This window comes from Arabidopsis lyrata, assembly GCF_000004255.2.
Source record: "Arabidopsis lyrata subsp. lyrata unplaced genomic scaffold ARALYscaffold_3, whole genome shotgun sequence".
Taxonomy (NCBI): Eukaryota; Viridiplantae; Streptophyta; class Magnoliopsida; order Brassicales; family Brassicaceae; genus Arabidopsis; species Arabidopsis lyrata.
Window position 1 is genome coordinate 14,298,096 of NW_003302553.1, and position 22,576 is coordinate 14,320,671.

General features: G+C 35.0%; 3 protein-coding genes and 1 long non-coding RNA gene across 5 annotated transcripts; 3 read left to right on the forward strand and 1 right to left on the reverse strand.

The window, feature by feature from the left end:
• The first annotated feature begins 786 nt into the window (after window positions 1–786).
• Window positions 787–11,960, forward strand: LOC9319777 (protein VACUOLELESS1). 2 transcript variants are annotated; one of them, XM_021033784.1, is made up of 14 exons: window positions 787–1,083; window positions 1,200–1,481; window positions 1,732–1,871; window positions 1,941–2,046; window positions 2,128–2,167; window positions 7,116–7,168; window positions 7,277–7,366; window positions 7,462–7,575; window positions 7,701–7,808; window positions 7,908–7,981; window positions 8,055–8,583; window positions 8,666–8,768; window positions 8,885–8,982; window positions 11,596–11,960. In XM_021033784.1, the coding sequence occupies exons 1-11, from the start codon at window positions 1,045–1,047 to the stop codon at window positions 8,137–8,139; spliced, it is 1,131 nt and encodes a 376-aa protein (XP_020889443.1). In that variant the 5' UTR covers window positions 787–1,044; the 3' UTR covers window positions 8,140–8,583; window positions 8,666–8,768; window positions 8,885–8,982; window positions 11,596–11,960. The 2 variants fall into 2 exon arrangements, with proteins under 2 accessions (XP_020889443.1, XP_020889444.1); XM_021033785.1 differs by having other exon boundaries at window positions 1,382–1,481.
• LOC110230103 (protein VACUOLELESS1-like) lies at window positions 8,241–11,745 on the forward strand. The gene is made up of 5 exons (XM_021032093.1): window positions 8,241–8,350; window positions 8,454–8,583; window positions 8,666–8,768; window positions 8,885–8,982; window positions 11,596–11,745. Exons 1-5 carry the CDS (start codon window positions 8,241–8,243, stop codon window positions 11,743–11,745), a joined length of 591 nt encoding a protein of 196 aa, XP_020887752.1.
• A 2,634-nt stretch (window positions 11,961–14,594) lies between the features above and the next one.
• LOC9319778 (armadillo repeat-containing protein 3) lies at window positions 14,595–18,397 on the reverse strand. Its single transcript, XM_021032202.1, has 2 exons — window positions 16,406–18,397; window positions 14,595–14,995 (listed from the first exon to the last, which is right to left on the reverse strand). The coding sequence occupies exon 1, from the start codon at window positions 18,141–18,143 to the stop codon at window positions 16,407–16,409; it is 1,737 nt and encodes a 578-aa protein (XP_020887861.1). The 5' UTR covers window positions 18,144–18,397; the 3' UTR covers window positions 14,595–14,995; window position 16,406.
• Window positions 18,398–18,964: 567 nt separating this feature from the next.
• LOC9321868 lies at window positions 18,965–21,171 on the forward strand. The gene is made up of 4 exons (XR_002333475.1): window positions 18,965–19,122; window positions 19,302–19,361; window positions 19,790–19,876; window positions 20,918–21,171. It is a non-coding gene; the product is annotated as an uncharacterized LOC9321868 (long non-coding RNA).
• The last annotated feature ends 1,405 nt before the right edge of the window (window positions 21,172–22,576 follow it).

The window sequence follows — 22,576 nt, forward strand, 5'->3', positions numbered from 1 at the left end:
ATTTCTTTTTCAAATAGGCTAAGTTATGAAATAAATCAAAACTATTAAAAGTAATGTAAATCTCATCATATATTTTCCCAATTGTGATACAGGTATAAAATCTTAAAATCACTTTTAATTAATTACATAGAAATTGAATACAATTAGGTATTTTTAAAAAAATGTCAAAATGATTGAATGCATTTGCCCATTTGTTAAAATTTTGTAGCATTTTTGGCTTTTCAAATTGAAATTTGACATTAAATTAGAAAAGAGCATCTTGTAAGGAAAAATACTAATAAAAAAAAAAACTAAAATTACCCGATCGCCTCATAATGTCTACAATTTTCAAAACATTTTATTATAATAATAAAAAATATTCGTTCATAATTTCAGCTAACAAATTTTTCATTTTGAAAATGATTTGTTTAGATATATCAACCAAAACTTTTTAAAAAAATGTATGTTAGTACATAAAATTTGTTTACCTTTTTAAATACTAGTATAGATTATTAGAGAGAGTTTTTTATTACATAAAAGATAACCATATTAAAGCTCAATTAATTGAAATTATATTTTAAAGATAGTTTGAAGAAGGGCATGTATATCATTAACAACAAATTTTTTTGAAAAAGCACGCGGATTATGTAAGAATTCATTTAATGTTTTTAAAATAATATTTTTGATATATTTTTATAGTAAGCGTTCTCAAACCACAGTTCTTAACCTATGATATCTTTGTTCTAAACTGAAAGATAAATAGTTAATAAGAAAGCTAAGCAGAGGTCAAAGAAGCTAAACAGATGATCTGCTTCAGCCAATTTGCTTGACTGTGAGGGAACCTAAGTACACGATGTCTGGCATTGCTGAGGTGTTGGTAGCAGTTGGCGATGATATTTTTCTTGTGGAGGAGGACATGGTTCAAACTATTAGGTTTGATGAGCCTAGTGTTGATGACTCTGAGATGCAGAATGATGATTCTGGGAATTTGATTGGAGTGGTCCAGAAGATAATGGAAAATTTCTAACACTCTTCACTCATGATGGCCGGATTGTTGTTGTTGACATGGAAACAAAACAAATTGCTATTAACTACTCTTGTGAGGTATGCATCATTGCCTCTTGAGATGCTTGGTTCTTTGTTATAGACTGTATAATAAACATTTGCTTGTCGTTCTGTAGTATGGTGACTTAACTGTGTCTTTTATCCTACTTTTCTAGTCAGCCCTTCCTCCGCAGCAAATGGCTTGGTGTGGAATGGATAGCGTGCTGCTATATTGGGATGAGGATTTAATGATGGTGGGAGACCCAGTTCACTATTTCTATGATGAACCTGTAATTCTTATCCCAGAATGCGATGGAGTGAGAATATTATCTAACACGAATCTTGAATTTCTGCAAAGAGTACCTGATTCTACTGAGTCAATCTTTAAGATTGGAAGCACATCACCTGCAGCTTTGCTATATGATGCTTTGGATCATTTTGACAGGCGAAGTGCTAAGGTAGGTTTAATACTGTACACAACAGCATAAAGCATATGCATCTTAATGGTGTTCTGTAGCAGATGTTGTGCATTATGATGTGAATCCTTCATAGTCAAGCTTTAGTGTCTCAGTTCTTCCTGTTGTTGCTAATATTGTAACAATAGGTATTCTTACTGAAAAAAAAAAAGGAATGAATTGAGAAGAATATTTTATAACTACTATTCCTAGATCTGGGGTGATGAAGTTGATTTGCTCTTCTTTCTGTTAGGCAGATGAAAATTTGAGATTAATTCGTTCATCATTGTCTGAGGCTGTTGAATCCTGTATTGATGCCGCTGGACATGAATTTGATGTAACTCGTCAGAGGGCTCTGGTACGAGCAGCAAGCTATGGACAAGCTTTCTGCAGGTTAGTCTAAAAGAATTGACTTTCAGTAAAATCTAATTTCTGAGACTAACGCTCGGTGTGCTGCAACAGCAATTTTCAGCGTGATCGTGTCCAAGAGACTTGTAGAACGTTACGGGTTTTAAATGCGGTATGTGATTCTGCTATTGGCATACCTCTTAGCATTCAGCAGTACAAGGTTTTTGCAGTTTATATGATTGTGTCTATAAAGAAACATTTGCAGCTACCCTTTTCCTCATGAAATTTATTTGGCGTGCAGTTACTGACACCAGTGGTTTTGATTAGTCGCCTTATTAATGCTAATTGTAGAATTGTATGAATTGTGTGTTTATTCATGAATGGCTTTACAAAGTATTTATACAAGAATGATAAACCCTAAAATAAGCTTGCCGACCAAGCAACAATACAAGTCGGCTTTTCTACGAGTCGGTTTAACGACTAAGGCCTAGAGCCCAATATACAGCCCAATACTCCCCCTCAAGTTGGAGCGTGAGGGTCATGAACGCCCAACTTGGACATAAGATACACGAACTGAACTTTCCCTAACGCCTTAGTCAAGACATCCGCCAATTGCTCCTTAGTACCAACGTGTGCAGTAGTAATCACTCCATCTTTAATGGCATCACGTACCCGGTGACAATCGATCTCAATATGTTTTGTTCGCTCATGGAAGACAGGATTAGAAGCAATATAGAGGGCGGCCTTACTATCACAAAACAAACGAGCTGGTTTACTTGGCGGGAACCCCAAATCAGTGAAGAGTTGTCGTAACCATATAATCTCACGTGTAGCAATAGACATCGCACGATACTCGGCTTCAGCGGAAGAGTGTGACACCACTTTTTGTTTCTTAGTCTTCCAAGAAATTGGAGATCCACCAAGCAACGTAACATAAGCCGTCAAAGATCGACGAGACAATGGACATGTACCCCAATCGGCATCGCAATAGATCGAGAGTTGCAAATCTGAACTAGAACTTAGTAAAATACCTTGTCCCGCCGTTCCTTTAAGAAATTTCACGACACGTAGAGCAGCCTCCATATGTCGCTCTCGTGGCTTTTGCATGAACTGCGACAAAACGTGAACAGAATAAGAGAGGTCGGGTCGAGTGTTGGTGAGATAGATAAGACGCCCCACGAGTCTTCTATACTGTGCGGGTTCTGGAAGAAAATCACTTGTATCCGAAAGCAAATGATGATTTGGTTCCATTGGTGTAGCAGCTGGTTTCGAACCAAGGAGACCCGTCTCACTCACAATATCCAAAGCGTACTTTCTTTGAGTTAACATAAAACCTTCTTCATTACGAGCAATTTCAATACCAAGAAAGTATTTGAGCTTACCCAAATCCTTCATATAAAAACATTCTCCAAGATATGTTTTAAATTTGCGAATTGCCTCACCATCGTTTCCACAAATAATAAGATCATCCACATATATTAAAACTCGAATCTCAACACGTCCACGAGAATAAGAAAACAGTGAGTAGTCAGAGTAAGACTGAACAAAGCCGGCCTTAGTGAGTGCCGTGGTAAGTTTTTCAAACCAACATCGCGGTGCTTGGCGTAGTCCGTAAAGTGATTTATGCAATCGACAAACTTTATTCGGATCCGGATGAGTAAAACCTTGCGGAAGCTTCATGTATACTTCTTCATGTAGATCACCATGAAGAAAAGCGTTGTGGACGTCCATTTGGTGTACTTCCCAATTATGAGCAGCCACAATACGCAACAATCCTCTCACCGTAGTCATTTTTGCAACAGGTGCAAAAGTTTCATCGAAATCTTTACCTTCAACTTGACGATTTCCAAGCACCACAAGTCTTGCCTTATACCGTTCTATACTTCCATCGGAGTGATACTTGATTTTATAAACCCACATTGTTCCGAGAGCCACTTTCCCCGGAGGTAAATCCACAATACTCCACGTTTTGTTTTCTTCAAGAGCACCAACTTCTTTACCCATAGCATTCGTCCAACGCTTATCTCTAATGGCCTCTTTGTAATTCTTTGGTTCGACTTCAGCACTTATGGCTGCAAGAAAAGCCTTGTGGCGAACCGAAAAACAAGCGTCGGATATATAATCAACAAGAGGATAAAGTGAATTACCTTGGACCGTGTCGAGGGAGTTGCTGACGGAGTTATCGGTGGGAACGTGATGGGTCTTGTTTTGTGCTTCTGCATTATACAACACATAATCTCGCAATCGAACAGATGGCATTTTTGTACGTTTGCCTTGACCCAAAGCAGATTCAGGCTGTGTAACACCAACACTACTAGAATTTTCATCTACAACAACTTCCTCAACTCGCCTAGGCACTAAAACAGGACCTACTTCCAAAATGGCGTTATCAAGATCACCCGGACTAGCATCTTGATCTCGTACTACAACGTCATCACCATGAGTAATTAAATTTGTACCATTAGGAGATTCTGGGGCACTCTCCCTGTCGTTGGTACCACTGCCTTCGTTTTCAACAACACTCCCCCTGTTTTCAATATTTCCCGACACGTCCAAAAACCAGTCTTCATCACACGACTCAATAGCAACACGTCTAGAGTTCTCTGGTGTCGTTTCTTTAGAGAAAGGAAATTCACATTCCTTGAAGACTACATCACGAGAAACAAAGAATTCATTTGTTTCCAAGTCATATAATTGCCAACCTTTTTTTCCGAAAGGATAACCCACGAAAACACACTTCCTACTACGTGACACAAACTTATCCTTGTCCCGTATTTGTTTATGAGCATAACACAATGATCCAAACACCCGCAAGTCATCATACGTAGGTTGTTTACCAAACAACACCTCACTAGGACTCTTTCCTTGAAGAATTTTTGTTGGCGTCAAGTTAATTACATGAGCTGCTGTTAGAACCGCTTCTCCCCAAAATTTTGTAGGCATGCTTGCTTGAAATAACAGTGATCTAGCAACGTTCAAGAGATGCCTATGTTTTCTCTCTACTCTCCCATTTTGTTGTGGTGTTCCTACACAAGTAGTTTGATGCACAATTCCTTTTTCACGAAAAAAAGTAGACAAACACATAAACTCTGTTCCATTGTCACTTCTCACCATCTTAACCGTCTTGCCAAATTGTTTTTCAGAATATGCACAAAAATTTTGAAGAACACTCTTCACCTCTGATTTTTCAAGTAACAAAAACGTCCAAACGGCACGAGAAAAATCATCCAAGATGGTCAAAAAATATGCGGCTCCATTAGAGGCTTTGATACGATATGGACCCCAAACATCAACGTGGATTAAAGAAAAACACTCGCTTGCTTTATTAATACTATCATAAAATATCTCTCTAGTTTGTTTAGCCCGAAAACACGTGTCACAATGACTTGGACTAGCCGAAATAGAAACACCAGAAAACAAAGGTAAAGACGACAAAACTGAAAATGCTGGATGACCCAACCGCTGATGCCATAACACTTCATCAACTTTCTGAACTGTGTTTACTCGGGCAGCCTTGACATCCGTAAAATAGTAGACCCCATCACGTTCTTTCCCGGCTCCAATCAGCGTCCTTGAAAACCGGTCCTGCAAAACACATACCGTATCGGTAAAAATTGCAAAGCAATTAGATTGTTTCAAAAGCTTCGAAACAGATACCAAAGAACAATTTAAATCAGGCACATATAAAACATCATGCAAGCTTATACGATCTGATAAACGGAACACGCCCGTTTGTCTTGACAACGTCGTACTACCATCTGCAAAACCAATCGTACAAGGGGAAGAATTCTTGAGATTTACAAGAACCGACAAATTTCCCGTCATGTGATGTGAAGCCCCTGTATCAAGGATCACATCTCCATATATCTTACCAATGAGCTTATCAGAACCACCATTTGATTTTTCTTTCAGCATTTGAGATAGCGCTTGCAACATTTGTTCTGGAGTGAGCTCCGGAGACGTCGCAACATTTGGATTCTGACTTGTTGCATACGCAACATTCACTTGTCCTCTTCCTCTCCCGCCGGAGTAACCACCACGACCGCCTCCTCTGAAAGAACCACGTCCACCTCTGCCTCCTCTCTCAGAGAACCACTCGGGATAACCCACAATCTGCCAACACGTGCTCTTCTCATGACCGGACCTTCCACAATTGGAGCAAGCTCGATCACGGGTTCTGTTTCCGCCTCCAGTCTGTGATGACTGAATCCCGAAACCACCTCCATCACGGCGAGCTGCACTTGACTCTCCGGTCTCCCGTCGAGTCAAAAACCCAACTGCATCTTGCTGCTGTTCACGAACTTTTGCAGAATTCAACCTATCTTCCTCCCGAATGATTTTGTTGTAAACTTTTCCAAGATCTGGCAGCACATCCGCCTCAATGATCGCAGTCACCACATGCCCAAATCGAGACTCGTCCAAACCCATCACAAATTGATGAACTCTTTCATCTTCTCTCTCCTTCTCATAGGCTGCAGCCGCATCACAAGTACAAGCTGGTGGTGGCTTGTAAGTTTGCAGCTCTTCCCACATCTTCGCCAAACGACCATAGTAATCAATCACCGCTTGTCCCTCTTGCCTACACGAGGCCAACTTAGCCATCAACTGATGCACACGAACTTTGTTTCCAACAGAGAAACGCTCCTTGAGATTTTCCCACAACTTGTGAGCATCGGTGATAAAAGTCACTGTCGACCTCACACGCGGCTCGATCGACGTCCTCAACCACCCAACAATCATTGAATTCACGCTTAGCCACGACTCCAAGTCAGCATCTCCTTCAGACGGCTTCTTCAAGGACCCGTCAATGAAACCCGCCTTCCTCTTGGCTTGCAGAGCATTCAACATCTCTGTAGCCCACTCGTTGTAATTATCACCCTTCAGCTGCACCGACGTGATCATCACCCCTGGATTATCAGAGGAGAAGATCGAGTAGGGGGACATGGCAACTTTCTCTCCGGACACGCCGGCCACAACCATCTTTTTCTTCTCGTCGTCTCCCATCTCACGAATCAAGAGAAAAACACAAACAGAAGAAGAAAAGAGCTTTGAAAAGCAAAACTTTTAAAGCAAAGAAAATTTAGAAGCTTAGATCGATTAGAAGGATCTAGTCTCTGATACCATGTAGAATTGTATGAATTGTGTGTTTATTCATGAACGGCTTTACAAAGTATTTATACAAGAATGATAAACCCTAAAATAAGCTTGCCGACCAAGCAACAATACAAGTCGGCTTTTCTACGAGTCGGTTTAACGACTAAGGCCTAGAGCCCAATATACAGCCCAATACTAATTGTCACTTTCTTGCTCTGCGGATATCTGAGTACTTAGATATGAATAAAGTAAGTTAGAGGTTACCGTATTCGTCCCTGTGACGCATTCCTCTATCTCCAATATCTTCCTGTGTAGCCTTAGGGTGATTATAATTTTCTATTTTTGGCGTTATATAGGAAGTGGTGATAATGCATTGGGCATGTGCAAAGATAACTGCTTCACCATCAACTCCAGATTCTCATCTTCTTGAAATTTTACTTGATAAGGTTCAAATTCTAGTATATATAAGTCTTTGCAAGATATATATATTGAGATTGAGGAAATTCGTGGACTTAGAAGGATTGATGTCATTGAATTTCAGCTCCAACTATGCAAAGGAATATCGTATGCTGCAGTGGCCACTCATGCTGATAACTGTGGCCGTCGAAAGTTAGCTGCAATGCTAGTTGAACATGAACCACGCTCCACGAAACAGGTTTGTCTATCTAAGATGACTACCTCTCGTTGGGGTTATTTATACAGAAGTAAAAGACATTCACGGTGATAATTTGTGTAACAACTTAGTTTAACATGTTTCGTGATCACTTTCTGTAATTCTAGGTACCTCTTTTATTAAGCATTGGGGAGGAAGACACTGCTTTAGTGAAAGCAACTGAGAGCGGTGACACCGACCTGGTTTATCTGGTCATATTTCATATCTGGCAAAAGGTATATGACTGTTCTAAATGATGTTAAACTTTAACTATAAATATGTATGTCGTGCTAACAAACAAGAACTATCTGATTTCAACTTGTGGGGTTGACCAGAGGCCTCCTTTGGAATTCTTTGCGATGATCCAAGGAAGAGTTTTGGCACGTGATCTATTTGTAGCTTATGCACGGTATGAAAGTCTGCTATCTACCTTGCTTGATATATGCGAAACTTTGTTGCTTATGATTATTTTCCTATTGTAGGTGTCATAAACATGAATTTCTGAAGGATTTCTTCTTATCTACGGGCCTGATTCATGTACGTTTCATGATCACGTTTTTCCTGTAAACGCTGAAGTTGACCATCAAATAATACTGTTCGTGTACATAAACTGCTGTTAAGCTTGGATTCTTGTGGTAGCTTTTCTTTTATGGAAAGAATCATGGGATATGGGGATAAACCCAATGGCAAGCAAAGGATCTCCGTTGCATGGTCCGCGCATAAAACTAATAGAGAAGGCTAGAAACCTTTTCTCCCAGACAAAGGAACACACTTTCGAGTCTAAGGCTGCTGAGGAACATGCAAAACTCCTGAATTAATAATTGCAAGCCAAAACTTGATTTTCAATGTTTCTTTGCTCTTCCTCTCATGATCTTTTTTAGGATACAACATGAGCTAGAAGCTTGTACGAAGCAGGCTATCTTTGTTGATTCAAGCATCAATGATACTATACGCACATGTATTGTCCTGGGTAATAACCGTGCTGCAATAAAAGTGAAGACAGAATTCAAGGTTCTAATTGGATTTTTCCCCCTTTTTTGCAATGGATGACTGTAAGAACGTGATCTCACCACGGTACCATTTGAATTTTCAGGTCAGTGATAAAAGATGGTATTGGCTTAAAGCATTTGCTCTCGCTAGAATCAAAGACTGGGCAGCGCTTGAAAAGTTTTCAAAGGAAAAGAGACCACCAATGGGTAAGTTTATACAGCTTCTCTAATGAGTACAATGTTCCCTTCTGATGTTAAGACTTAGAGGGTAGGCACATTCATTTCTAGTTTATCTCTTGTTTTAACTGCCATATATCGTGAAGGGTTTCGTCCATTTGTGGAGGCATGCATTGATGCAGATGAGAAAGCGGAAGCTCTAAAATACATCCCCAAACTGTCAGATCTTGTGGAAAGAGGCGAGGTATGTCCTGCATATAAAACATGTACTTGGATTAGATATGTATAAAATATAGGAAAAGTTACTAGATTAACCCAAATAATGACTTTAATTATTAGAATGTCTCATAAAATTAGGGGGTTAGATGGGTTATTTTCATGACGATAATACCCTTTCTCTCTCTGTTAGGAAAAAAAAAAAAAGTCAAATATGCTCTCAAATTTTTTCGAAAAACGTGAAAAAAAACTTCGGGAATTTTTTTGGCTTTTTAAAAGTCTGCTGGATTCGTTATGACAGGTTTATTTTCAATGGCAGACTTATTTATCAAAGACAGATTTTCTGTGACAGATTTTTTATCTCTCACAGACTTAATTTAACAAGTTATGACAGATATTTATTTGGGAAAATTGGAAATAAAGGACAAATAATTAAACTATTGTCCATCTATGCATTCTATATTCATGATTGATCATATATACTTTAATATTGGTCATATATGATTTCATATAATTAAAATCCCAATATGCCCCCAGTCTTTAAAATCTTACTAAACTATTAAAAAAATTCAAAATTAAATTGATTTCTTTCTAAAAACAATTTGGAAAACATATAGGACAAAATAACATTTAATTATATTCTATTATTTGTTTTGCCGTAGATAATTTCATATCTTCTTCTTCTTTGATTCTCTTGCTCATCAAAGTTAAGCTTTCGTAATTGTTCTCTCCTCTCTAATAACGCCATATTAAATAATAAAAAAATTTCTTCTTCTTCTTCAATCTCTCTATCTATCTCACTCCCTTGATTTCAATTTCTTTATGGAGCGCAGCTATAGTTTTCCGGGTTTTGAAACAAGAAATTAAGCGTAATCTATAGGAAAAAGTGTTAAGTATAAAGAAAAATTCTAATTTGTGTTATAATTTATTCACTTAGGTATAAAGAATTTTAAAGTATTCAAAATTCAACTAATTTTCCGGGTTTTGAGACAAAAAATTAAGCGTAATCTATAGGAAAAAGTGTGAAGTATAAAGAAAAATTCTAATTTGTGTTATAATTTATTCACTTAGGTATAAAGAATTTTAAAGTATTCAGAATTCAACTTCTGTAATTTGCAGATGTAATCAAATTCACTATATTCAATTTCCATATTTTAAGATTTTTTTTTTAAAAACTAAATTAGATAGAATGTACTTTCTAATTTTTATAGAATCAAAAATAATCTTAAGAATATGTTTTCTAACATTCTTAGAACATGAGTAAATGTTAGAAAACATATTCTAATTTTTGTAGAACAAAGAACAAAGTATATAATATGTATTCTAAAAGTCGTAGAAACTAGTATTCTAAATACCGTAGAAAAGAAATGACTTCTAAATTTTGTAGAACATGTAGAGTGTGTAGAATACATAATCTAAATTTTGTAGAACATGTAGAGTGTATAGAATATACATTCTAATTTCAGAAGACAAATTCTAAACTTTATAGATCAAATTTTATCTATCTAAAACGAAAACAAAACATTATATTTTTGACATTTTATATATCTTCATGTCTTCTTTATCATTTTAATACATATTTTTCTTAATTATTTTTGAAACAATTGGTTCAATCTTATGCTAGGGGTAGTTTAGGAATAGTTGATATTTGTTCATAGAATTCATATATGGACAAATACTTAAATATTTATCCTTTATTTCCAATTTTCCCTATTTATTTTGTTGTAGTTTTTTACTCCACTACAGACTTATTTTTTGATGACACCACAGACTTTCATCACTTTGACAGATTTATTAAAATTAGTGGCAGATTTATGTTTATAGTGGCCTCAGACTTTTTATTTTCATAAAAATATCTGTCATCAAGTGACAGATTTGTTTTTGAAAAAATAATTACTAGAATGACTTAGTAGTGATAACAGATTTTTTTAATGTTATGACAGTTTTTATTTTTTAAACAAAAAAACTGTCGAGTGATAGCAGATTTGTCATACAAAAAAAAAATTGCTAGATTGACATACAATTGCAAATGAAATATTTCTGTGATGACAGATTTTATTTACATTACGACAGATTTAGGATTAGTTCAAAAAAAACTGTCACATTACAACAAATTTAGTGATGAAAAAAAAAATTGTTGGAATGACTTCATATAGTGATGACATATATGTTTTAAGCAATGACAGATTTTAATTGTTATTCATATTATGACAGATTTTATATACCTATTTGATGACAGACTTTTCATGATGGACTACATATTTTAAGAATGACAAATCGTAAGTCTTCGTCGGAGTCGCGAAAGTGAATGAGTTTTAATCAATGAGGCTGAGAAAAAAAAAATGAGGCTGAGAAAAAAAAACGTGAAAGGCAGTCGTAATTTAGGGCTAGTTGTTTTTTTTTGTTTTGTTAGGGTTTTGTAATTCTAATTTAAATGTTATATTGTTTGATTTTTTTTAAAGCCTAATAAAATTGAATTGGGTTTTTGGTCATTTTACCCAAAATTTGTGTTAGTCTAGTAAAGTACAAAACTAGGGTGTCAATCTAGTTATTAATCTCTAAATTTGAGTCAATCTGGGTAATTTTCAGTAAAATATATCGAAACCTTTTAGTGTGAGTTTTATGTTTTGTGTCATCTCAGGCTTATGCTCGTATTGGAATGGCAAAGGAAGCGGCTGATTGCGCAGCTCAGGCAAATGATGGAGGAGAATTGCTTGAGAGATTCAGGAAGACGTTTGTACAGAATGCTATTTTCGATACCTTGAAAATGCCTTTCCAAGGAGCCTCTTAGCTTAAAGTCCTCAAAAGTTATAGCGAGATGGAGATTTTTGTTTGATTGTAACTAAAACTCACAAGAGAAGTGTGTAAAATTGTACAAGTGAGATAACTATATGACGTGAGAAAAAGTGGAGTTGGTTCTCCAAGTTGTGTAAAACACCAATAGTGGCTTCTTCATTTTATTGACAAATTACATCATCCGGTTGCTGTTGTGTGTAGCACATGTAACTTTTCTTCTCTTTTTTATTTCATAAAGAATACACCATCCAACCATATAATATTATTTCCTACAACTACAAAGGCGCTAGAAGAACTCGGACTTTGATTCACACCAGCATCCAAAAGATCCCATATTAAACCATCACAAAAGAAGTCTCGTTAAACACCATTAAAGGCAGGGTCGTGCCTATGTTGATGAAATATAAACCTTCGTCTATGGCCCACTTGTGTGTCAAGTAAGAATCTTTATGTTTATTTTATTTTGCCAAGAGTTATTGAAATATTTCTGTTAGAAAATTTAAAGCAAACATTAGATTAAAAATATTGGGATGGTTCGTGATCTCTTAATAGATAACCATCTATTTTATTTAGGAAAAAATATCAAAAATATCATGAACTTTCGAATTTAGGACGATTTAATCATGAACTACGAAAAAAACATATAAATCGTAAAGTTTTTGTTGACTTTAAAATTAATTAGCAAAGTTTGGTTGACTAGCCATTTTAGACATAGCGTTAAGTACGCTAACAGAAAATGATTACTGGTGTTACACACTCGTTTGCCTTCTCTGTTATGTCAAAACGATATTGTTTACTTAACGCTATGATTTTTTTGACAATTTTCCCATTTTATTTATATTTTTGGAGTTAAATTTCTTCGATAAAGTTGATGATGTATGATTTTTTTATTTTTATATATTTAAAATGATGATCACATTGTAAATTGATAAATATATTTTCGATTATAATGTTTTCATGAAGCGTTGCAGTGTTTGTGATATATGCCTTGTTCTAATAAACGCTAGGCGCTAGTCGGACGGTCGGGGTGGGCCTAGCGCTTAGCGGGATTACTCGGGGATTAAACGGGATTACTCGGGGATTAACTTTAGATACTTTTAATTTAGATTTATGTATATATATTAAAAAAACGTAAGTGTACAATGATTATAACGTGGTACAGTGGTCTGTCTCCTTCCTTTGACCTTGGGAACGAGGGTTCAATGCTCAATTTTGATATTTATCTCTTTTTTTTTTAAGAATCGCAAATTTACAAAATTGCCCCCGTCCCCTTCCTTTCTCCCTGCGACAACAAAACCCTAGTTTCTGCGTTTTTTTGTTTTTTTTTTCACAATTCCATCGTTTTCATGTTTTTCTTGTAGGTTTATACCAAATTATGATAGATCTATTAGTTAACTATCGATTTCTAATTTAAATCAAAGCAAAATATGAATTTTTTTCTGAAACTCCGATTTGTTGGCCGATTTGGACAAATCGCAACGGTCCACCACCGCCGAGCGCCTCGCCGGCGACTAATCGGCCGCCTAGTCCGCGTTTTTGAACAAGGGATATATGTGATCATCAGTAATATTTATTGCTTCTCATGGACATCAAAATTTTTTAAATTACCAAACTATCCTTAGCACTCCTTGACTAGAGTTTCATAAAATAAAACAAATATTTGTAGTTTGTATAAACTAAATATAATTTGGAACTACAGTTTGGATGCTTGAATGTACTCTAAAGCTTATATATGATAATACCATATTCTTAAAAAAAACCATTGACATTTTATCATAAAATAAATTTATACCGCTTCTGGCCTCTAAATACCTAGGTACGGCTCTCATTAAAGAAGACCGTCAAAGAAAAGATTGTAACTTTACATTTGTTAACAAAAGCAAAACCAGGACGAAGACTTTCCTGACCTTGGACAATGTTTTGCTCAATACCATTGTTTGGACAAAAAAAAAAAAGGTTATCATACCATTGTTGATATACAGTACTGTTTTTTTATGTGTTAATTAAGGTATGCTTCTAAAAGCATAGAATTTTCCTGCAAGTGTGCTTAGAGGAATGTCACCTCATTAACTACTTAAGGAGATACATATAATGGAACAAGATCTTCTTAATTAGCTTTCTAATTAATATGCAACAATTAATGCCTTTACCTTCTGATTTTTCTCACATTTCTTTCCTCAAATTACTATTTTCTCTCTCGGTTACCCGTTGAAGAGAAGAGGCTTGTGCAAGACAGGATTTGCTTGGCAGCCACTCTTATATAACCGTATATTTTATGCAAAACCGAAGCTCTATAGAGCATGAGAGATTTTTCGGGAAAATCATAAAGAGAAAAAGTATTAGTGTGCGGAAATTGCAATTGAAAACCCCCAAAACAGGGAGATTTGGGAATGCTAGAATGGCATGACGTTGTGTCTACAACCAACATAAATGAGCTATATAGTTTAAAGCATGTTCTTGTGACTACCATCTGATGAATATGAATCATGATGATCATGTGAACATTGAATCATTTACTGATGCAAGCAATAATCACTTATAGTGTTTTCCTTCCATTACTTATCATTTAAGTACGATGCATAAATTGTTTGTTGTTGAACGTGAACGTGAATCCGAAGACGAGATGGAGATTCAGTAGAGGATAAGTAACAAATCTCTTTGGGCAATTTCAACACTTTGAAGAACATACATTTTCCATCAACTTATATAATCGGTTGCATATACTGATATACACCGCCAGTCGGCCATCACTTATAAAATTTAGTAACAAAATAGTGTGACCTAAATTTTTTCACATAATTTTCTTTTCAAGGCATTGATCAATAAGGTAAGCAAAAATATAAAGACTGCGAAAAAATGACACTTTTACAATCACATAAAATAGACAGTTACAATATTTAGTACTCCCACAGATCAAAACTCAAGAGTCATTTACATATATATAATCACACAAATAATACATGTGGAAAAAAAAAAAAAAACTCTCCACTTAGAACAAACTTTATAAATAAATAATAAAAACAGAAGAAGGATACTATAAAACCTGCATCCATATAATAGTTAAAAATAAATAAAAAATAAATAAATAAATAAATAAAAATTAAAAAAAAAAAATATTAAAAAAAAAATATTAGGATTTTCATATTTAGAAAAAAACAAAAACAATTGTTTGTTGATGTGAATGTGTTGTATATAGAGTATGAGTAATCGGATTCTTCGCCTTCCACAAATTGAATCCTTCACACCTGTAAATTTAGACATTTATTACACTTCCACTAACAAAATTAACATTGAACCACATTATAAGAATTAAGAACCTTAATTATAATTAATAATTGAATAATCTGTTTTGGCCTCACATAAGTTGAATCTAAGATCAGTCCAATTCTCTAAATCCATAGTAATTAGCAAGATTAAACGAATAAACAATGCATGTCGGTGACAGCTCAATTAGACATGTTAAGTCTATATCAACGTTAATGCAACAATATAAAGGCTGTAAATGGTAACATGTATTTGTGGAATTGCTGAGGAATTCATGTAGAAAAAAATACATGTTACATCATTTGTATATGTGGAATTGTTGTGGAATTTTTGATCTGTTGTCATAGTGGTCCCACTTCAATCTTTGATTTATTGAATTAATCAAACCTTCAACAAATAGAAAATAAGCAAACAATATGAGAGGAAATCAATATGAGTGGATTTTTAAAGAACTAATAATTTTTGATATTTTTTTATAGTTTATGTTTTTTGTTTTTAATTTTGTGGATAGCCTTGGATGTTCCAAGTATTTGGTTCGGTTTCAATCATGTAATTTTTAGTTTTGGATATTTTGGTTCTCGAATTTAGTATACATTCAGTTATTTTAGAATTTCGGTTAAAAATTATTTCGGTTTCGAATATTTCGGAAGTTTCGGTTTTTGAATCAAGAACCGATTAGGAACCAAAACTTTTTAAATATTGTTTACTTCTTGTTCTTACCCAAATAACATTTCGGGTATTTTCGAGAAATTTTCGAATACTTTTAGTGTATAGTATTTTTTGGTTATTCGGATTTTTTATTATTCAGTATAAAACTAACTATAATATTTTAGATATATAATTATATTTTGGTTTCATTCAGGTATCCAAAATATTTTGGTTCCGGTTCGTTGGTAATGAATCTAACTTAAAGTTCAAATTTTTTTTTTTTTTTTTTTTGTGCAAATAAGTTCAAATGAAATTTAAGATCCATTTATTTTTATTATTCAGTATAAAACTAACTATAATATTTTAGATATATAAAGTTCTGTTGTTAATAATTTTAGAAATTTATTTGGGTTGTATAAAAAAAATTCAGTCAGATTCAGCAGTTACCATTTGAACTTTAAATTATTCAGCCGGATTCCACAAAAAAACACAAATATATTCAGCCAGATTCAGCAATTCAGCCAGATTCCTCGGTTACCATTTAGACCCAAAATTTCATAAATCACGTTTTCAAAGGGGACCCTGGAAATTATGTAATATCTTCCCATCTGTATTTCCTAATCAATTAAATTTATTTTATGCGAAAAACATAAAAATTCTGGTCCCATTAGTATCAGAGGGGCAATTTAGTCTTTTTACTCCTTTGATTCAGGAATTGGAAAATTTACGAAAATACCACGCACCTCAGTGATCTTTCCAAGCTCTGGTGAAGATATTCTTTAACCGATTACCGGCGGCGAGTCTCTGAACCGCTTTCTTAGCACCGGAAACTTCCATTTCCTCTAGAGATTGAAGATAACGATCAGCTCCTACACCAATCAACTTCGTCCTCGCCGCGTAACTTCCACCTGATAAAATCGCCGTCACAATCATCACCGGAAGCTCTTTATTCGCCATTCTCTCATTCCTCGGATCTAACATTTGCACTAATCTAATCACACTCTTCTCGTCTCTCATCAACTCTTTCCGATTTGATCTAACCGTCAACAACGACTTCGCCGCTTCCGTCGCCGCTTCTTGTAACCCCGCCGGTTTCGGCGATTCCATTAACCGAATCAACGAGCTTAAACAATCAGCGACGGCTCGTTTGTTACCGTCGCTGATTGTTAAATTCGATAAAAGAGAAGATGAGATCTGTTGAAGGATCACGTTTCCGTGCTTTATTAATTCACCTAATCGGATTATGAACGTTGTTGATGATGATAAAACCCTAGAAATTGTTTCCATGGCGGAGATATGAGTGAGAGCAAGCAAAGAGTGTTCGATTGTATCGGGATTTGATGATTCTTGAACTAAATGAATCAGAATCTGTAATCCTCTTTCTCTAACAATCAAATCTCTGAAATACTCACCGGAAGATGAGATTAAGGAGATGAAATTCGCCGTCTTTTCTTTAACCGACGATGAACCGGAGATTAAGAGAGGGAGAATAACCGGTATAGCTCCTTCTTCAGCTAGTGTTGTTCTGATTTCTTCCACGGCGGAGATATTGCTTATAGCACCAGCGATGTGTTCTTGTACTTCTTTAGATCCTGATCTACAAGCTTCGATTAATACGGTTACGCCGCCGTAAGCTGAGATAGCCCAAGCGGTTTCTGGATCGACGGTTATAGCTTCAATCGCCACCGCTGCTCGTGTTTTCAACGGTGGAGATCCGGTTTCGAGTAATCGTAGTAATGGACCTAATCCGCCTTGTTCGAACACCGTCTTTCTCGAATCGACGCTTGATGAAGTTAATAACGAGACGGCGGCGAGTGCATGCTCACGGATCAAAGGATGGTGATGGAGATCAAGAAGAGTGACTAAGTAACCAACATTACCTTCTTTAGCTATGATTCTTGAGGATTTTTCGTTATCGGTGAGAAGTTGAAGAAGAGATTCTAAAGATTTCTTCTTGAATTCAGCTCCACCGATTTGGAGACGAGTGAAGAGATCTCTGATGAAGAAAGCAATGTCATCTTTATCAGAAGTTGGAGGTGGGAGTGATAAAACGATGGCGTTTTGTTGGTGGAGGACACCAGATCTAAGGAGGAGGTCAAGGTCACTTATGTGAGTAGAGAGGGAAGATGAAGCGATATCGAGGTCGCTTTGCATGAGAAGTTTACCACCGGAGAATGAAGCGGAGGAGCATTGGTCGGAGAGTGAAGTGAGGCGTTGGAGATTTGAGAGGAGAGAAGGGAGGAGAGTGTGGAGGAGAGGGTTTTGTGACCAGTGAGGTGATTCGGATAAGGAAGAGAGAGATGAGTTTAGTGAGAAGAGTTTGGATCGGAGGATTTGCCAACGGCCGATGAAGGAACGGACGGTGAGGGAAGAGAGGAGGAGGAGGGAGAGGACGTTTGTGATTAAGTCAAGAAGTGGTTGGAGTGGAGCAGTTGGTGGTTTTGTGAGTTCGCCGAAGACGGCGGCGGAGGAGTGATGCATGGAGGAGTGGTCACATAAGAGAAGAGAAGACAAGAGAAGGGTTTTGCCTTAGAGAGAAAGGTAAAGTGTTGTTAATTGTTGCCGGGAAAAGAGAGAGGCGTGAGGACAAGCTCTGTTTTGTCAATTTTACTTTTGGTGATGTGTACTTTGATGACAAATCTATTTCTCTTGATGCCATAATTTGTTGTCAGTCTTTAACGAATTTTTTTACAGCGGTGAACGAGTCAAACTGGCGTAATACACGGAACACACACGAATATAACAAAATGAATGTTTTAGAACGTGTATATATAGTATAGTTCTCAAATTTTAACTATTTACTAGATCAAGATCCGCACGTACGTGCGGGGTTTTGGTAACGTACGATTTTCTGAATATAAAACTTATGTCATATAGGTTTTGAATGTGTGTGTATCAGTTTGAAATTGATATGACTATTTAAAATAGATTTATGTAACAAATTACAGGATTGAATATATTAGTATGGGGAACAGATCAAATCGTTCGAAAATATGTATTTCAGTATATTTTGTAAAAAAATATAGTTGGATAATATAACATATTACGTTGTTTTTTTTTTTTTTTTGTAACATAATTATTGTGTTTAATACTTAGTCTAGTAAGGAAAAAAAATTCAAATCTATACTATAATTGGCAAATGTTTTAAATGAATACATTATTTGTCACAAACATGGTCACAGAGACTTTTATTCCATGGGCCAAAGTCTCAAACAAAATACTTGTAATGGGCCGTAAAATTTTCAGAAAATCTTGGTCCAAAGCATTAAAGATTTATGTTTTTTATTATCTGGACAGATAATTGTTCAAGAGTTGTTGTCTGAAACGCAAAAAAAATTACAATCACAGAAAATTCTCGTTGTCGGTCGATCGACGAATCTGTATCGAAATCGATACAAAATCCTGATAATTCGTCTTCGCTTATACATCGTGGTTGACAAGTTATTAGATCTAAAAAGAGGTAAGCTTCTCTTGTCTTAGATTTTTGTTTGTACTGTTTTAAAATCTGTCTATTGAGTTTCTACCATTGATTTTTTGGTGTTGTATTATAGATCTTATTCAACGATTGTGAATAACCTAGAGAAATTTGATTAGTTATTACCCTTAGATCAACTGATCATTTAGTTGTTGATATCACAGGTTGTCTTCGTGGAGTTGTGTTCAAGCCGATTGTCTGTTCTCAAACCTCAGACTTTGAAGGTTTGCTTTTCACAATTTTGATTCTGCTTCTTCTTTCCTATTTGGTTTACTTCTTTTTATATTATGGCCATCAATCATTGCGTAAGATTCTGGAAAACAATCCATATCATTGATACTTCTTTCGGTAGAAGATGATTAATTTAGTTGGTGTCTCTGTCTATATTTATAATGATTAGTGTTGCCAAAATTTCTTTACTAATCACAAAGCTGATGCTGTCTGTTTCTTAAATGAAATTTCTATGATGCATGTACGTCACTTGCTCTATATGCTATGCTTTGGTGATGATATATCACAGATCTAAGTACTTATACACGTTTTAATTTGGTACAATATCCTTTTAAATCATAACAATAATGTTTCTTAGTCTTTAGAAGCTTTATATGGTTGTACAATTAATAAAACATCGATAACTGTTAAAACTCTGCAGACCAAGGATCAGTTGCGAGTTGGATTCTGAAGGAGGACAGAGATTTGGTGTTGTATTTGGAGGTTTTCAAAGATATAAATTTAAAAGGTTAGTAAGATATTCAAGATAACACTTTTGATTAGGTGATAACAATATAGAGCTACTGTATTGATTTTCAAATTAGGTTGAATAAGTATAGATTAACTACTTACTAATTAAATATGTCATAAATTTTTACACAGTAATTTGGTTGCTTGTTATGCTGTTGGAGCTCTATTTTGTATTTGTTTGTTAATAGAAGTAGTAAGTTGTGAGATTTTCTATACTATTATTGATCCGACTGTTTGGTTAGCAGTAATAACCCTTACTACTTCTAAATATGAAATAGTTAATTTCATATTACTGAATATGATGGTATTAGGACAGAAAACTTTTGGAAAACAAAGTTAAGCTGTTATAGTTTATGTGTCTGCGATTTTGTGTAAAAAGAAAACATGAAAATAACATAAAAAGTTGGGTTGGGTATCACTTCTTCTCTGGAAACTTAATTTAGTGATTCCTTTACTTGCCAAACACACGTTTTCATACCTCCTTGGACATGTTCAGACATAAAGAGAGAAGTAATTAATATAGTATAACATAACAATTAGAAGAGTTAATCTATACTATTGGTAAAAAGATGATTACAGATGTATCAGCAAGAATCATTTCGAAAATCTCCACGGAGTATTGGGTGTATTGAGTCCACGAATGGACGATTTTCACTTGGATCTTCTATTGGGTTTTGAAAGGTTTGACTACATTAAGTTCGATGATGGGGAGAGCCATTGTTTGAGAGGTATAGAGGTGGTTTGATAGCTTATTGAGTATTGAGAATGTCGTTTGATTTCTATATTTATAAGGGATGGAGGACGTCTAGGGTTCTTCATATTAGAACGCAATAATATCTTTGCAAATCAATTATTTGAATAGATATTTTAGGTAAATTCTTGATTTAAGAGGTTTTGAATATATTGTTTTGATTTAGTTTAGATATTTTGGTAACTATATAGTAACAAAATTTGTTGTGATATTAATTTGAATTCAAAATTAAAGGGATATGATTGTTTAGGTATTATCTTGACTTATTTGTTTTTGTAATTATGTTAGATTGCCAAATCGCAACGGAGAATATCAATCCAAATAAACCGTGATGCTCAATCCCAATCAACGGTGAGGATCAATCTAAGGAGTGGCCGGGTCAAGTATACGATCCTCGTGTGCCTTCTCACGTTAGCCCATCAGTCTTTATAAATAACCGATCCAATAGCCCATTATCCATGGATCTTTGTTTATCAAATTATGCTTTTAACCTTCCACGTGTTTTTAAATTTAGTCTTTTAATGTAAATTTTCTAATGGCAATCTTTGTAATTTTTTACACTTTATAAGGTTATTTAAGTTAGAATGATTCCCAATTAATAGTATAGATTTGAAATTCTGGATGATTGAATGAAACATATATTTTGTAGAAAATTCGAATGAAATTTCCAACGACAAAAGTCTGGTTGTAATTATTAAGAATTGTAAAAATAAATAGGATTTATAGAAAATTGATCTACAGTATAATATTTATAAATTAATAATGTATTGATTTATATTTTATAGTGGTGTTAATTTATAGAATATTAGTTTATAGAGGTTCTAATTCATGGTTGAATTAAAAGGAAAACAGCAAAATACAATGAGAGTAAAAGATAATATTCAGTTTCATTTTGTAGCCATCCTCTTTTTCTTTTATAGTCTTAATCCTTTATAATTGTCTTAATTGTAACACTCCCAACTCTGTTAATTTTGTCATTTATTTATATTTTCACTTCATTGCATCAAACTTGATTTATTTGGACTGTATAATACTTTTTGTGATTCTTTGGGTTTTATGAGACTTTTCTTCACCTTATGGGAAAAAACCCAAAAAAATCCTCATCTATTTTTTATTTGGATGTTTAATACCTATATTTTTTTGTTGAAAAAAATACACAAACTAATTAAAGCGTACAAATTAATACTCAAAAAATTAAATATTGTTATTTTCATACCTACGATTACAAAACAAAAATAAAATTCCTATTTTACCCTTATCATCTTAATTTTTTATTAATTTTTAATCCTGTCAATTTCTATACTAAAAATGACATTTTGGTAGGTAGAAATGTTATAAATTGACAAGAAGAAAAGAGAAAAAGTTTGATGTTTCTTTTGATTTAACATCAAAAGAAGTAGTTGCATTTTCATCCAACTCAAAGCTCACTCCTTTCTTCCTCACATATTCTTCTTCTACTTCTCCAACACTCTTAGTAGCAACTGTCTCATGCCCACTTAAATCATTACTGCTACTCTTTCCTTCTACGTCATTAACATGATGAAACTCAGACTCTTCTTCACTACTCGAAAACGAAGACACAGTCTTTGAACCAAAAGAGCTCTCCGTAGCCCTTTCTACCATAGGCACTGCCCTTGATGTTCCTTCACCTGAATCTCCTCGTTTCTTGATCTTTCTCTCGTGAATCTCATTCTCCTGTCTGTGTTGTTCTTTCACCTTCTCAATGCCTTTCCTCTTCATATGTTTAAACGTTTGGCCAATCACTTCTTGCTCTGTTTCTTCTTCCAACTCAGGAATCCCTTCCCTCTCTCTCACTTCCCTCGAATCAGGACTGCTTGAATTTGACTTACCTCCACCCATGGCCGGAGAAAACCCAACTCCGGCACCGGAACTTTCACCACCACCAGCTCTAATATAATCATAAGTATCAAACACATTCAAAAAATC

What these genes read in the sequence shown, in the direction of transcription:
- LOC9319777 (XM_021033784.1), top strand. Translation starts at nt 1,045, where the DNA reads ATGGAAACAAAACAAATTGCTATTAACTACTCTTGTGAG. An exon ending in TATGGACAAGCTTTCTGCAG is followed by an intron (nt 1,872 to 1,940) that starts GTTAGTCTAAAA and finishes GTGCTGCAACAG; the next exon opens with CAATTTTCAGCGTGATCGTG. An exon ending in TATTTCATATCTGGCAAAAG is followed by an intron (nt 7,809 to 7,907) that starts GTATATGACTGT and finishes GGGGTTGACCAG; the next exon opens with AGGCCTCCTTTGGAATTCTT.
- LOC110230103 (XM_021032093.1), top strand. Translation starts at nt 8,241, where the DNA reads ATGGGGATAAACCCAATGGCAAGCAAAGGATCTCCGTTGCATGGTCCG. An exon ending in AAGTGAAGACAGAATTCAAG is followed by an intron (nt 8,584 to 8,665) that starts GTTCTAATTGGA and finishes TTGAATTTTCAG; the next exon opens with GTCAGTGATAAAAGATGGTA. An exon ending in ATCTTGTGGAAAGAGGCGAG is followed by an intron (nt 8,983 to 11,595) that starts GTATGTCCTGCA and finishes GTGTCATCTCAG; the next exon opens with GCTTATGCTCGTATTGGAAT.
- LOC9319778 (XM_021032202.1), bottom strand. Translation starts at nt 18,143, where the DNA reads ATGCATCACTCCTCCGCCGCCGTCTTCGGCGAACTCACAAAACCACCA.